Raw genomic sequence first — 15,143 nt, 5'->3', positions numbered from 1 at the left:
TGTCTGTTTCTCTGTCAAATAAATAAATAAAAGCTTAAAAAAAAAATTCCTCATGCAGCCTATGCTGTACATGGTGCCCTCCTATTCTGAACCCATATCTACTAAGCTGGGATAAACTGAAGGTCATAAAAATCAGCAAAACAAACAAACTACTTGCCACTATTTAAAAGTAAAAAACAATTAATTTAAACTCCTCCAAAAGATCTGTAGGCTCTTCTAAATAATGTCCCATGGATTAAAAGATTTAGAAGAGGAAGATAGGTAACTGAAATGAAGACTTACTGTTTACCTTTTAGAATTAGCAATAATTAATAGTAACATGATGTTCTTTTTAAAATGAAATACTTACCATTGTTCTTTCTAAAATAAGAAAACATTTTTAATAGTATTTTTCAAAATGCATTACACATTTTCTTATACAATAGTGAAAGCAGAACTGAAGAACCCACAACATTGCTTTTAGAAATTCTACTTACATTCTCCTTTCACTGATAATTGGATCCTAAAATTTCATGGAATTTCAATCACAAAACTGTGAAATTAACAAAGCAAATCTATGGTGATTTGTAAAAAGCTCAGAATATGTAAGCAATTTAAATCCATTACTTGCAAATTGCTGAGTTGGGCTTTGAGTATTTTAAAAGATCTCTTCATCCTCACTATAGCAATTCCAAGAAACTATAATCCCACAACAGGCAAAAGAACCCATTTTCATTCAGAATGATTTTAACAAATAGAAAGGAGGAAATGGAGACCAAGGGCATCTTTTCACACTAATTTTATAAAAAAATTTAAAAAATTAAAAAAGAATATCCATTGTGATTCCCATTCTTTCTTAAGCCAAAACATTAATGTGGTGGCTTTGCTCTAAACCAGAGAAAGAAAGGTCTGATAGAACTGCAATCAAATGAAGTGGATTAAACAATGATACACAAAAGCAACACTGCTGATGTTCAAATTCTAGCATAAATAAGCATAAAATCAGCCAAAATTATAAAGGGGCAGAGGGAACTTTTGGCAGTGTCAGATATGGTAATTAACTAGACTGTACTAATGATTTCACAAGTGCATATATATGTTAAAACTTATCAAACTCTACGCTTTTGCATGCAATTTTAACTCAAATTTTTAAAAAAATTAGCAGGAAAAAAATCATTACTCGATTTGTAACCATCACTCAGCTACTTTAAAGACAAAACTGGAAACCAATTCAGACTCTAAAACCAAGTATAATTAACAACAACTCAAGGATCACAGGCAAAAAATAGTCATCCAAGTTCAAAGAAGAGGTATATCAACTTTTTCAAAAGAAAGAAGAAATAAAGTCTCAATCAATGGAACTATCCTGAGACTGGTCAAAGGATTATGGAAGTCACATTGTCAAGGCAATTTATGTCCCACCCTGGTGCAGAATGCTCTTGGTTTCCATTTCCAAACAGATAGGTGATGACACAGAGTTTATCAGGATTTGCAGCCTTACTGTACTTCTCTTCCTTGCACCTCTGCAGAATCTCTAAGCTCCTCTGGTGGACTGGGTGCTGGAGAAAGCTAAAACTATCCATACTTTTCAAAATTGCACATGTCGCTGTATCATCATGCCCTTAGGAAGCAAAAGAAAAACAAAAAAATGGAGAAAAGAAAAAAGATATTATATAAGCCCAAACCAATAGAGAATCAAGGACAGTGCTGCCAACTATCTTAAGAATATATTTTTTTAAATGTATCAAGTAATATGCATTAAATGTGAATAAATTTTCTAAACTGATTTGAGGAAATCACACAAAAATAAAAGGAAAATATAAAGGTTTTTTTTAGGTATTCAAAGTATTCCTTTCAGTACTGAAAGTGTTGTGAATTAATATCATACTAAAAATTTCTAATTTAAAAAAATTAGGGAAATTTCAAAACAATTTGTATATTTATTTTTTTAAACAGGCCCATTTTTATCAGGTCTGAAATATAATTAGTATATAGTTGGCAACAATGCAAAGAACAATGATGGAACCCCAAAGAAAAATACACCCAAAACAATTTACCAAAAGTTAAATAATTCTTTCACAAATCTTGCAATTAACCACACTTGTAGGAATTCCAACAAGTGTGTCAATGTTTAAAGAGCAGGAAGAAAAGCATCATAGAGCAGGGAAACCCAGCAGCACTTTGGTATTTATAAATCTGAAAAGAGAGTTGGAAAATGTACCTCACCACCACTTAGTCAAGCGAAACAAAATCAACTATTTGTGGGAAAGGGAAGAGAGCATGTTCAAGGAAGGAACAAAGCCCCAGATTAGTGCTACTGAAACAATGAGTCACTCTAACAATAAAGGAGGCTGGGGAGAGGTCAGTACCATTCATATTAGTAATAGATGGATTAAAAGAAAATGGGCATCTCCAGGTTTTTTTGGGGGGGGGGGGTTGAGTATCATTTACTCAAAGAACATCTCTAGAGTTAGGACATTTAGTTCAAATTTGTGTAGGTGTGCCTTTAAAAAACAAAAGGAACAGTTTAACAATAGAGACAAAGTGAGCAACACAACGAATCAAGTTTCATTAGTGCATATTTACTGTATAATTAGGAATGAGATACTATCTATGAATAGTTCTCAATGCAGAATCATTTAAAAAGTTAAATAGAGGCAGAGTAGTTCAAAGAGGTTTGCAAAGCAGGGTTTAGTCTAACTAAAATTCCTTAAACTAGATTACTGGATCCAGAGAACAAGCATCCACATTTTAGCTTAAGGAGATGGAATCTTGTATCAGATAATAAGATACTTATAAATAGCAGATTTTTAAAAATAAAATAGATTTGAAAATTATTTTCATATCCAATACTGAAAAAGTAAACTAATAAAACACGATCTCCTTCATCCAATGTGGAGAGCACATAGCTGCAAATGTTCAGTATTTCAAAAAGAGACAAATATCAAGTTATCCAGCATTTCTTAGTTGAAGAACATCTCAGCAAAAATATTCTATGCCCATTATCAATAATCCACTCCACCATCTTTGACGGGCTGCTTGAAGAAAGAATGCTTAGTTAGGCTCAGACTAGCCTATACTTGTTAGTTGGTGGTGCCAGGAGGTAGGTATCAGTTGAGAGGGACCATCTGAGGGAAAAAAAAAAAAAAGCCTGGAAAGTTCTATTTATACTCTAAACAAACTGTAATTTTAAAAAGTTATCACAAGACTTTCAGGCTATCTTGATAATCTGCCAGTCAGAAATAATTTTAAGGAGATTATGGTATTAAAGTGTTCTATGTAAAAGTTTAGTATATTAAATATACTAAATTAGTAAGGAGTTTGAAGAAATCACTTGACATTACTACAGCCACTGCACTCTTTTGTCTAATAAACTGTGGCAATGACATTTGGATATGGGTAATTTTGTATTTGTGACTATTTTAGGACTCACCATCATACCTATCTTTTTTTTTAACGTCTTTCATTCTGCTTTCTATACCTTCTTTTAACTCTCTACTATTTTAGACTATAATACTATTTCCAAACCTTAAACTGATCTTCCTCTCATTTGTTGTTAACAATGCCCTGTTAAGGAGGTTAAGTTTCCTAGGATGGTTTGTAAGTACAGATTCAGGAAGGGTTATTGTCTAAGGAGTCTCATAACTCCTAAAACACTTTGATTTAGTGTTGGTTTATGCTAGTTCCTGATATAGTTTGTTAATTCCTTACCTTGAGATTATGTACCAAAAATACAAGATAAATTCAGACCCCATACCTATGCATGGTAAAGATATGGGGCACTGATTTTTTTTTAAGCAGTTTAAGAACAATCTAAGGCCTAAGGTTAGATTGCTAAGGTCCTTCTTATTTCTCTGCTCAAGACCAATGGACAGAATTTTTCAATCTTTTCAATGATGGAAAAGTCTAAGCTCCCTGAAGGTACTACACCACATAATGGAACTCAATCCTAGTTATTCATTCAAACCTGAAGCCATGTCTCTGATCACAAAGCAGTTGCTGTAATGCCAGCTTCTAGGCCGCACAGCCATTAAAGGTGTACCTCACACATTGCAAACCACCACAATCTCAAGTAAAAATTTGGTAAGCTTAAAAAATATTTACATCTATGTAATCCTCAATAAAGATACAGAACATTTCCATTATTTCAGCAAGTTATTTCAACCCCTTCCTATCAATACCACCCATGTCTTTGCAGAAGCTATCATAACTGTATTATTTTGCCTGTTCTTAAACTAAATGAAAGCATACACTATGTACCTTTTCATGCCTGACTTTTTTGCCCAGTATATTTTGTGACTCATTATGATACTCATGAGAATCAGTAATCTGTCTTTTTTACTCAGAATAATGTTACATGGTAGGAATGTATCACAACATGGTTATCTTTTCTTCCATTGATAGATTTTTGGGTGTTTCTAACTGGAGACTATTAAGGATAAAGATACTATGAACATTCTTGTGTTTTGGGTATAACAGTTCCATTGAAATATAAACCACATACTATCCAATTCACTTATTTAAAGTGTACAATTCAATGGTTTTTAGTATAATTCCTGAAACTATTGAACTATCACCACAATCAATTTTAGAATACCTTCAACATACTAAAAAGACACCCTAACCTTTTTTATTATCCTTCCCTTCATCATTTCCCAGCTTGCCTACTCCAGCCCTAGGCAAATACTAATCTACATTCTACCTCTACAGATTTGCCTATTCTAGACATTTCACATAAATGCAATCATACATTTGTGATTTGTGATACATGCAATAGATGGCCTGTGTTGTTGAGTTTCCATATATGTCTTATTACATATTATTTTTATTCCTCTATTTAATACTGTCTTCTTTTGTATTAAACAGATGTTTTCTAGTATATTCTTGTTTTTTTGTCATTTATATTACCATATTATTTTTTAGTTATTTTCTTTGCGAATACCAAGGGAATTATAATTAACATCTTATAACAATCAAGCCTGGATTTAAAATTGCTTAAGTCCAACGGTATATAAAAATGTTTCTCTTCATTGGGGAGGCTATGTGCTATGGTCAGTGCTGTGAGTGTGTAAACCTGGTGATTCACAGACCTGTATCCCTGGGGCTAATAATACATTACATGTTAATAAAAAAAAAATGTTTCTCTTCTATAGCTCCATTCTCTTCCTCCTCCTTTATGCTGTTACTGTCATAAAAATTACACCCTTAAAATGTCATGCCCATCAACAAAGATTTATAATTATTGCTTTGTACAGCTGTCTTTTAAATCAGATTAGAGAAAAAAGTTTCAAAATGTAAAAAAATATATTCATACTATATTTTATTATACTTCACTCTATAGTTGCCTTTAATGGGCTTCAAGTGCTTTCAAGTTACTATTTAATTTCCTTTCATTTCAGCCAGAACTCACTGAAATATTTCTTGTGGGGCAGATCTGATAATACTAGCTCAGGATTTGTTTATCCACAAATGTCTTAATTTCACGGTCACTTTGAAGGGTAGTTTTATTGAATATGGAATTAATTAACTAATTAACATACAGTATATTATTAGTTTCAGAAGTAGAATTCAGTGATTCATCAGTCTTACATAATACCCAGTGCTTATTATATCACGTGCCTTCTTTAATGTCCATCACCCAGTTTCCCCATCACCCCACTCTCCTCCCCTCTTCAACCTCAGTTTGTTTCCTATGATCTCTTCTGGTTTGTCCCCCTGTCTGATTTTGTCTTGTTTTATTTTTCCCTCCCTTCCCCTATGATACTCTGTTTTGTTTCTTAAATTGCACGTATCAGCGAGATCATATGATAATTGTCTTTCTCTGATTGACTTATTTTGCTTAGCCTAAACCCCTCTAGTTCCATCCAAATCATGGCAAATGGCAAGATTTCATTATTTTGATGGTTGAAAAGTATTCCATTGTGTATATGTATCACATTTTCTTCATCCATTCATCTGTCGACGGACATCTGGGTTCTTTCCATAGTCTGACTACTGTGGACATTGCTGCTACAAACATTGGGGTGCAAGTGCCCCTTCAGATCACTGCATTTTTATCTTTGGGGTAAAGTATCTAGTAATGCAATTGCTGGGTTGTAGGAGGCTCTATTTTCTTTCTTTATTTCAATTTAAGATTTTGTTTATTTATTTGACAGAGAGAGAGAGACAGTGAGAGAGGGAACACAAGCAGGGGAGTGGGAGAGGGAGAAGCAGGCTTCCTGCTAAGGAGGGAGAGGAGGGAGCCCAATGCAGGGCTCAATCCCAGGACCCTGGGATTATGACCTGAGCTGAAGGCAGATGCTTAACGACTGAGCCACCCAGGTACCACTCTATTTTCAACTTTTTTGAGAAACCTCCATATTGTTTTCCAGAGCGGGTACACCAGCTTGCATTCCCAACAACAGTGTAGGACGGTTCCCCTTTCTCCATGTCCTCACCAACATCTGTCATTTCCTGATTTGTTAATTTCAGTCATTCTGACTGGTATAAGGTACTATCTCACTGTGGTTTTAATTTGTGAATACAGAATTCTTGACTCTCTTTTTTCTTTCAGCACTCTGAATATGTCCAGTATTGCCCTTTAGCCTCAATGGCTCCTGATGATGAATCAATTGTCAATCTTGCTAAAGGACACTTTGTACGTGAATTACTTCTCTTCTGATGCTTTCAATATTTTTTATCTCAGGACAATCTAATTATGATGTATCTAAGTTTGGATCCTTGTGGGTTGTTGATCTTCTTGGGTATATAGTCTTTTGGCCATTATTTCTTGAAATATTCTTACTACCCCTTTCTCTGTCCTTCTAAACTGCCAGATGCTAGGGTACTTTATTGTGTCTCATAGGTCTAAAAGCTCTGTTCATTCCTATTCATTCTTCTTTCTGTCTTTCTTTGTTGCTTAGAACAGATAATCTCAACTGATCTGTGGTTAAGTTCACTGATTCTGGCCTTGCCTATTCAAATCTGTTGCTAAGCTCTTCTAGTGAATTTCTCACACACATATAAATAAATATTTTATAAAATATTTTATATTTAGTGAGACACTGTTCTCATACTTTCCTTTAGTTCTTCAGATATGGTTGCCTTTGAACATATTTAAAATAGCTTAAAGACTTTTGTAAGTTCAAGGTCTGGCTTTCCTCAGCAATAGTTTCTATTGATTCCTTTTTTCACACATACAGGTCATTTTCTTTTCTTTTTTGTGTGTGTGTGTGTTTCAGAATTTTGTGTAGAACACCAGATATTTCAAATAATATAACATGGCAACTCTAGAAATCAGAGTCTCCCTTCTTCCCAGGATTTGCCATTTCACATAATTGTTGCTACTATCCTGAACTAATTCTGTAAAGTCTGTTTGCTAACCAAACAAATCATTACTATTTCTCACTCTAAGTCTCAGCAGGGCCAATATGTAGCTTCACTCACACTGCCTACTTATATAATTCCACTAAGAACACTGCATGGTTTTCTGATCACCATAATATACATTATGCAATTATAACAAATCAATTCTTGAAAAGAATAAACTGAATTTTTATTTAAAAGTCTTAAATTGTGTTCCTTAATCTGGAAGTCTATGAAAATAACAGTCAAAAAGTAGATTTTAATTTGATATTATTTGTGCTTGATGAAGAAAAAGAATGTCAGGGAATTCCATAAGAAAATCCAAGATTTTTTAGTTTAGTATCAGGATATTTATTAGCAATTTAGCTAAGAGACACTAAAATTTTTTATAAATATACTCTCAAAGGAAGTAAAAATATATTGTGCATCTGTAGTCAACATCATCTTTCTTCCCTAAAAGATTATCTTTGAACTCTTAGTCTCATTCAAAATCTGAACTTGATTACCTTCTGCCTTTCATTTCTACTTAAATAATTCCACTTCTACTTAAATTCCACTTAAATTCTACTTAAATTCCACTTATACTTAAATAATCTCTAATTCCAATATTTCATTTTCACTATATCTCCATACTATTCATGGTCATTTTAAAAGTTCCGAAACTATTATTTATCCATTTTCACAATTATTCTGTTAGTTTTTATTTTGTAATGCTATAATGTTCTAATTTTATGGTACCCTTTTATCCTAAATCCATGCAGAAGGAGCAAAAATGCTAAATACTGGCACTGATAGTAATATACTGCAATATAATTATTTCCTGTAACAAATCTGCTCAATCAAAGTACAAATGAACTATGACTTTTCTTTTTCTTGATAAAAAGTGAAATTTAAAAAGTTTATCCAATGAGACTTCCAGGTTGTTGGTAATATTCTACATCTTAATCTAGGTGATTGTTTCAGGGTGTGTTCACTTTGTGATAATTATCTGAGCTATCCATTTTGGGGGGCACAGTTTTCTTCTTTATGCATGTTATAGCCTTAAATAAAAGAGTATTCAAAAAGTTTATTATATGGATGCTCTGTGCTGGCCGAAAAGAAAAATTAGACTACAAAAGAAGAAGAATCTAGACATGATCAAAGTAGAAATAATACACTATCATTTTGTTGATAATTAATAACATTTTGTATCTGTGTACCAAAGGATAATAATAAACATACAACCAGCTTTCACAAATAAGATTTTATATACCAAAAGAACACAAAAACAATGTGATTAATCTTTTTAGAAAGCAATATTTTCAATAGTAAATACAAGAAAAGTTTCTTCTCATAGTCAGTTATATCTTAGTAGAAGACTTTTTTATAATTTCCAAAATTGGTAAATCCACTATGATAAATAATAATGTATCTTAAATTAAAAGAAAAAACTTTTCTTTAGAGCTTTTTACAAAGAAAGCCTCTCAGAGATAATTTTGTAAAAGGTAAAGTAGGTTTAAGATATTCCTTTTATTTTCCAAAAAAAACTGTATTTCTCCCTATTTACAAAGGCCAGTTTGTATATATTATAATCTGAAATACAGAAACTAAGTTCAATTAGCTTTTCCCTCTCATTTCAGAAATACAATCTCCCAAATATAAGTATTCATTTGGAATATGCAAAAGCTGAACTTAAAAGTTTTACTGCTAGTGCACATGCTGAAAATCCATATAAGTAAATCTGGGAGTCCTGAAAGTACAGATGGGTCCTAGTGTGCTTCTACTGAAGCTTTTCTGGACAGAACACTTTATTTTAAATGGCTACATATATATTAGTAAATCCTCACTATGCAGTGCAGCAATGGTCTATCTAAGGCTAAAGCTGCAGTAAACAAAAGTGTGAATTTTTTTCTTTTTTTCTTATTCTTTTTTTTACACTGTGATTTTCATTAGGTAACAAATGCTTTTGAAGATAAGATGCCTTCATGCAGATTGTAAACTATGGTATTTCATGATTTAAGGGGACGAGACACAGAAAAAGTACCCTGCTCCATTCATTTCTAAATTTCAAAGTAAAATCCAATGAACTGAGTTAAGGGTAGGAAGAAAAGAAAATTAACATTCATAAACAGATTCATCTATTATTACCTGGCTTTACCCCCACAATTCTGAAGACAGTATTTAAAAAAGAAAAAACTGCTAATAGTCACAAAATCACTCAAGAGAAGAAATGACACTTCACTGATTTCTGAAGTAAGGTTATCTCCACTAAACTGCCCCCTATCTCCATCTAATTTTTCTATCTCCCGATTTATGCTTCCACATTAAATTGTTTCATCTGCATAAAAACTATTACATAAGAAAATAAAGGTTATCAATATTTAATTCTATATAAGTAAATGGCAAAGTATCATTTCGGTTTTTTGTTTAAAAATTTACCAATGTCTTACTAAAAAATACCTATTGAATATCAGGTGCTTTACATACATTACTCCTCTGAGTATTTATTAATAAAAATGTACCAATACATATATATAAACACACACCATGTATTCACTAAACTCAATCATATAAAGTACTCTGGAACTAATCAGATCTGAAAATGATGTTAGGATATGGTCAAGAAAACAAAAGAGAACAAAATTATTATGTCTCTACTCCTTAAGAGTGGTAAAAAAAGATAAGTATGGTAGAATACTAGTATCTACTGCTTACCAGTTTTTGTCTGAATGTGTCTTTTCCCAGCTTCCCTGAAAGCAACCATGGCTCTGAAAAAAGCTCTGAGAACTGCCCATCGGAAAACAGCTACAGGATCAATTCCAATCATCCCAGAGATAAATGCATTCTTGCTACTTCTTAGAAGAGCTACAATGTCAGGGCGCATATGATCTGTATTTTTTTCCCGGAAATCCTACACAAAAAAAGTATCATCGTTATTTTTGAAAAAATTATTAAACCAAGAAGATAATAGGTGACATGTTTGAAAAGTGGTTTACTAAGGACTATAGAAGTGAATTCTGTTCTAGGTAGCTAACTGGACCAGACACCTTTGATAAAGTCCCAGACAATCCTAAAACTATTCTATAATACATTTAGATGACAGTAAATATTCCACAATTTTATTGTAGCTTGTTAAGTAAAGAGCCTCTCTGAAGGGGTATCACATAAAATAACCAGACAGTTGAATAAAAGAAAGGAGCCAGATATGAGAAAACAAGGAACAGTGTTCCAAACAAAGAAAATACAACACCTATTATGTATAGGTGGTAGGACAAGTTAGTAGACAAACAGTAAGACCAGGAGCTGGAACATTCTGGGCAAAGGTGAGAGTGATGGAAGATTTGGCAAATAAATAGGTATTGCAAGCCTGAGTTAGGAGTTTGTAGATTTTATTCAAATATAAAAGAAAGCCAATGGAGCTAAATGATATTTTATAAATACCACTGGATGCTGCAGAGGGAATGAATTTATGTAAGGAATGGAAAACGGGAGACCAGCTATTGAAATAATCCAAACAAAAGGTGTTGGTGACTTAAGACTACCTTGGTGGTAATAGCATAAAGGAAAAATAGTTAGTATATTTGGGATATGTTTTGGAAGTAAGGCAAAGAATTTAGCTGGTGTATTATAGCATGGTGAAAGAATGGGGGAATAAGGTTAACACCTATATTTTGGGTTTTAGGAACTACGTGGAGGTACCATATTGATATGGAGAAGTCTAGAGAAAAGAGAAGATTTAGGGATAGGAAATGAAATCAAGAGATCAGTTTTGTGCAAGTGAAGTTTGAGATGGTGAGGATAACGATAGCAGCAAGAAACACTTATTGAAAGGTAATATGTGCGTGGCACTCTTCTGAGCACTTTACATGTGTTGTCTCATTTAAGCTTATTTCATCCACCTACCAATTGCTTGAGATAGATATTATTATTACTCCTATTTTATACATGAAGAAACTCAGTCATGGAGAAGCTAACTATCCTGGCCCCTATAACATAGTAAGTAGAATAGGGGTTCAAAGACAGCCACTCATTATCACTATACCGTATCTGCATATAGACAACAAGAAAGCAAATGAATATATGTGCCTAGGAGGCCTACAGAGACGGCAGAAAATATACGTATTACCTAGGGACTGTAAATAGACAGTACAAACAACTTGCCGATAGGGTATGGAGGGGATTTAACAGAAGAAAATGGGTTAAAATATCCCACAGAAAGACAAGGAGAATAAAAAGTTTACACTCAGTGGAAGAATGTTCCAGAGTGATATGTATAGAGTAGGCATTTGGCTATAATCACACCCAGATAAAAGGATTAAAAGTTGGTAAGTAAATCACTCAGAGTTGGTGCAACTTGACATAACAGCTCTTTAACTCAGAATTCTATGAGGAGCATGTCTAGTATGATGTTTTCCAGAAGGCAGTTTGGACTTCTTTAGGAGTTTCCTTTCCTAGTCTTTGTTCTCCTAAGAACAGGAGAAAAGGAGAAACAGGCCAGGAATCTTGGTCCTTGGCTTGTCCCTTAATATCCTTTGAGCAAAAGTATATATTATAAAAGTTAGTAAAACTGATAAAAATGTTCAAATCCAAATCACCACCACCACGATTACTGGCTAATACTTACCAAGGGCAAATAAGACGTCAGGCACTAAGTTAAGCACTATACATAACTTATTCAATTCTAACAATTACTTAATAAAGTAGAATAATTACAAACTATAATTTACTGATAAGTAAACAGAAAGATAAAGAAGCTTGCCAAAGGTCAAACACAGTAAGTACTACAGGAACTGAAAATTGTCTGTTCTATACTGAAGACCATTCCATCCTATTAATAACTATACTGTACAAAGTAAAATTCTAGAATTTTTTCCCATGATGGGTGTCAAATGTTGATGGAAACCTTTATTTTCCAAACGTAATGGTCTCATCTGTCTTTATAGTTCTAGATTTCTAAGTGTGTTTCATAACCTAATCATATCATTCTTCTTGAAAATTTTCTCTTGGTTTCTATTAACAATACATTTTGTGATTTACTACTTAACCATATTTAAAATTCTTGGGGTTTGGTCTTATGTACTCTCAGAAAAATTTTCACTCAATCATCTCACATCAGGTGATCTCAACCGTAGTAATGGCTTTAAACACTATCTATATGATGAGACCCAATCTGTATTTCCAGCTCAGATCTTTGTTGTTATGTCCAAGACCCATTTCTACACCTTAAAGGTATCTCAAACTTAAAAGTGAATGCATAAGACTAGTATTACTTAAATGTTTAGAAGCATTCGCGAGTGAAACCATACAGGCCTGGAATTTCCTCTATGAGGAAGTTTAAACTGCTGATTCAAATTATGTAATGGAAATAGGCGTCTCAAGTTTTCCTGTATTTCTGGTGTCAGTTTTGATGTGTGATTTTCATGGAATTCTCCATTTTATCTATGCTGTCAAATTTACTGGCAAATATGTTGCGACCCTTCTTAATATCTGTTGAGTATGTAGTTAAGTCCCCTTTTTCTTTTCTGGTATCTATTTTTAAAATCTTTTTTTCTATTATAGATTATTTTCTATTACGTTTTTCATTTTATTTTATTCTATTACCTTTTATTATTTTCTGTTACCTTTTCAAAGAACAAATATTTGGCTTTGTTAATTTCTCTACTGCATTAATTTCTAGTCTTCCCTTTATTATATCCCTCTAATTGAAGGGGGGGTTAATCTGCTGTTCTTTTTTCAGTCTCTTGAAATGGAAGCTTAGATAATTACTTTCAACCATTCTTCCTAATGCATGCATTTAAAATTATAAATCATTGCTTTAAATGCACCTTACCAATTGCTACGGATTCTGCAAATTTTAGTATGTTGCATTTTTATTAATGCTCAGTTTTAAATCAGCATTGTAGGAGCACATAGATGACTCAAATGGTTAAGTTTCTGCCTTCAGCTCAGGTCATGAGATCAAGCCCCATGTACGGCTCCTGCCCAGTGGGGAGCCTGCTTCCCTGCTCTTCCCTGCTGGTGTTCACTCTTGCTATCTCTGTCTGTCTGTCTGTCTCTCTCTCTCTAATAAATAAATAAATATAATCTTTAAATACAAATAGATAAATAATAAAATTAGCATTGTGATTGTGATTTCTTTTTTGACTCATGGATTACATAGAAGAATTGTGTTTAAACATTCAAAGACTGTCTAGCTATCCTTATGATATGCCAAGTAGGTCAGTTTTTAATAATGCTATTCAATTTTTTAGTTTTTACTCATTTTGCATCTTATTCTGTTCGCTACTAAAGAAATAAATATTAAAATCTACAATTAGATGGATTTTTCCAGTTCTACTTTTATTCTCCCTTTAGTTTTTGTATAATGAATCAAATCAGTAAGCACATACAACTTTTGATGTTGTGTCTTCCTATCAAACTGGCTCCTTTTATTTTTATGAAATGTGCATCTTTATCTTTAGTAATACTTCTTGCAGTAAAATCTACCTTGTATGCTAATAATTTCTTATACTTAGGGTTTGGGTGATATAATTTTTTTCATCCTTTTACCTTCTATATATACTTTTTCTCTATATATATTTTTTCCATTCTTTTACTTTCAAACTATCTAAGGATGATTAATCACAGGCATAAGTGTATATACGGTATGATTCCATTTACCTAAAATGTAATAACAAGTAAAACTAAGGATAAAAAATGAGGGTAGTGGTTATCTCTGTGTCAGGGAGAATGGGCTAGGAAGGGGCATGACAGAAATCTGTACACTTAGGATTTATGTACCTCATTGTATGACTTCACGGCTCAAGTCTTCTTGTTTTTGTTTTAAACTACATTTTCAAAATCTTTTTTAAAATTGAGATATAACTAACACGTAATGTATAAGGTATATAATGTACTGATTTGATACATTTATATACTGCAATAGGACTACCACTGTAGTATTAGCTAACACCTCCATCAGGTCATATAACTATCATTCCTTTTCTGTGGTAAGAACACCTAAAAGAACTCTTAAGAACTTTGAAGACAATGCTATTATCACAATGTTATTATAATCACAATGCTGTGCATTAGATCTCCAGAATTTACTCATCTTCTAACTGCAAGTTTGTATCCTTTGCCCAACATTTCCTCAATTTTCCCATCCCACAGCCCCTGGGAAGTATCATTCCACTCTGTTATTCTTAATGTTTGTTCTAAAATCTGTTCCTTTCTGTCCCTTCCATCTCAGAAATAACACCTCAAATTCACCCATCAGCTACAGCCAGAAGTCACTTAGCTGGGATACATCAATCAGCTTCTACCAATTATACCTCCAAAATATATCTCCTAATCATCTACATCTCCTCCATCTATACCACCATCCGTGGTTCAATTTACCTTAACATTTCAACTCAACTATTTTAAAAAGCTCCTAATTTCTCTGCCAGCTTCTACTCTCATCCTCTGCTGTTCCTTCTCCTCAAAGTAATCAAAGCAATCTCTTAAAAACACAAATCACAGCCTGTTTAAAATCGTTTCGTAGTTCCCCATTATAATGTCAATAAAAACCAAACTCCTTTAACTTGGTCTAAAAGCCATTAAGAATTAATTTGCTATTCATTCTCTAATTTGTTTCATGCCACTACTTCCCTTGCTCACCATAATCTAGTAACACTGGCCTGTTTTCAATTATTTTAACATACTAATTCTCTACCTCATAGCCTGGAATATTCATCACCCCAGCTCCTCACTAAGGTAACACTTGCTTCAGGTTAACCCTCAAAACTTAAGTTCTCAGAGAGGTATTCATGGATCTCCAAATTCAAATTCCACTATTTCACTACTTTCTTTCCTAGGAC

At 33.1% G+C, this 15,143-nt stretch overlaps 1 protein-coding gene across 4 annotated transcripts in view; it reads right to left on the bottom strand.

Annotated features, from left to right (window-relative positions):
- The window catches only part of MYO9A (myosin IXA), a 283,835-nt gene that overhangs the window by 150,868 nt on the left and 117,824 nt on the right, over nt 1-15,143 (bottom strand). For all 4 annotated transcript variants that reach the window (XM_059371925.1, XM_059371927.1, XM_059371928.1 and 1 more), the window contains exons 14-15: nt 10,018-10,213; nt 1,481-1,600 (exon numbers count right to left, since the gene is read on the bottom strand). In XM_059371925.1, coding sequence (XP_059227908.1) covers nt 1,481-1,600; nt 10,018-10,213 — 316 coding nt within the window. The remainder of the gene's footprint in view (nt 1-1,480; nt 1,601-10,017; nt 10,214-15,143) is intronic.

Source organism: Mustela nigripes, chromosome 13, assembly GCF_022355385.1.
Source record: "Mustela nigripes isolate SB6536 chromosome 13, MUSNIG.SB6536, whole genome shotgun sequence".
Lineage (NCBI taxonomy): Eukaryota > Metazoa > Chordata > Mammalia > Carnivora > Mustelidae > Mustela > Mustela nigripes.
Note: the sequence above shows the minus strand (reverse complement) of the source record. Positions and strands in the feature narration are given on the sequence as shown.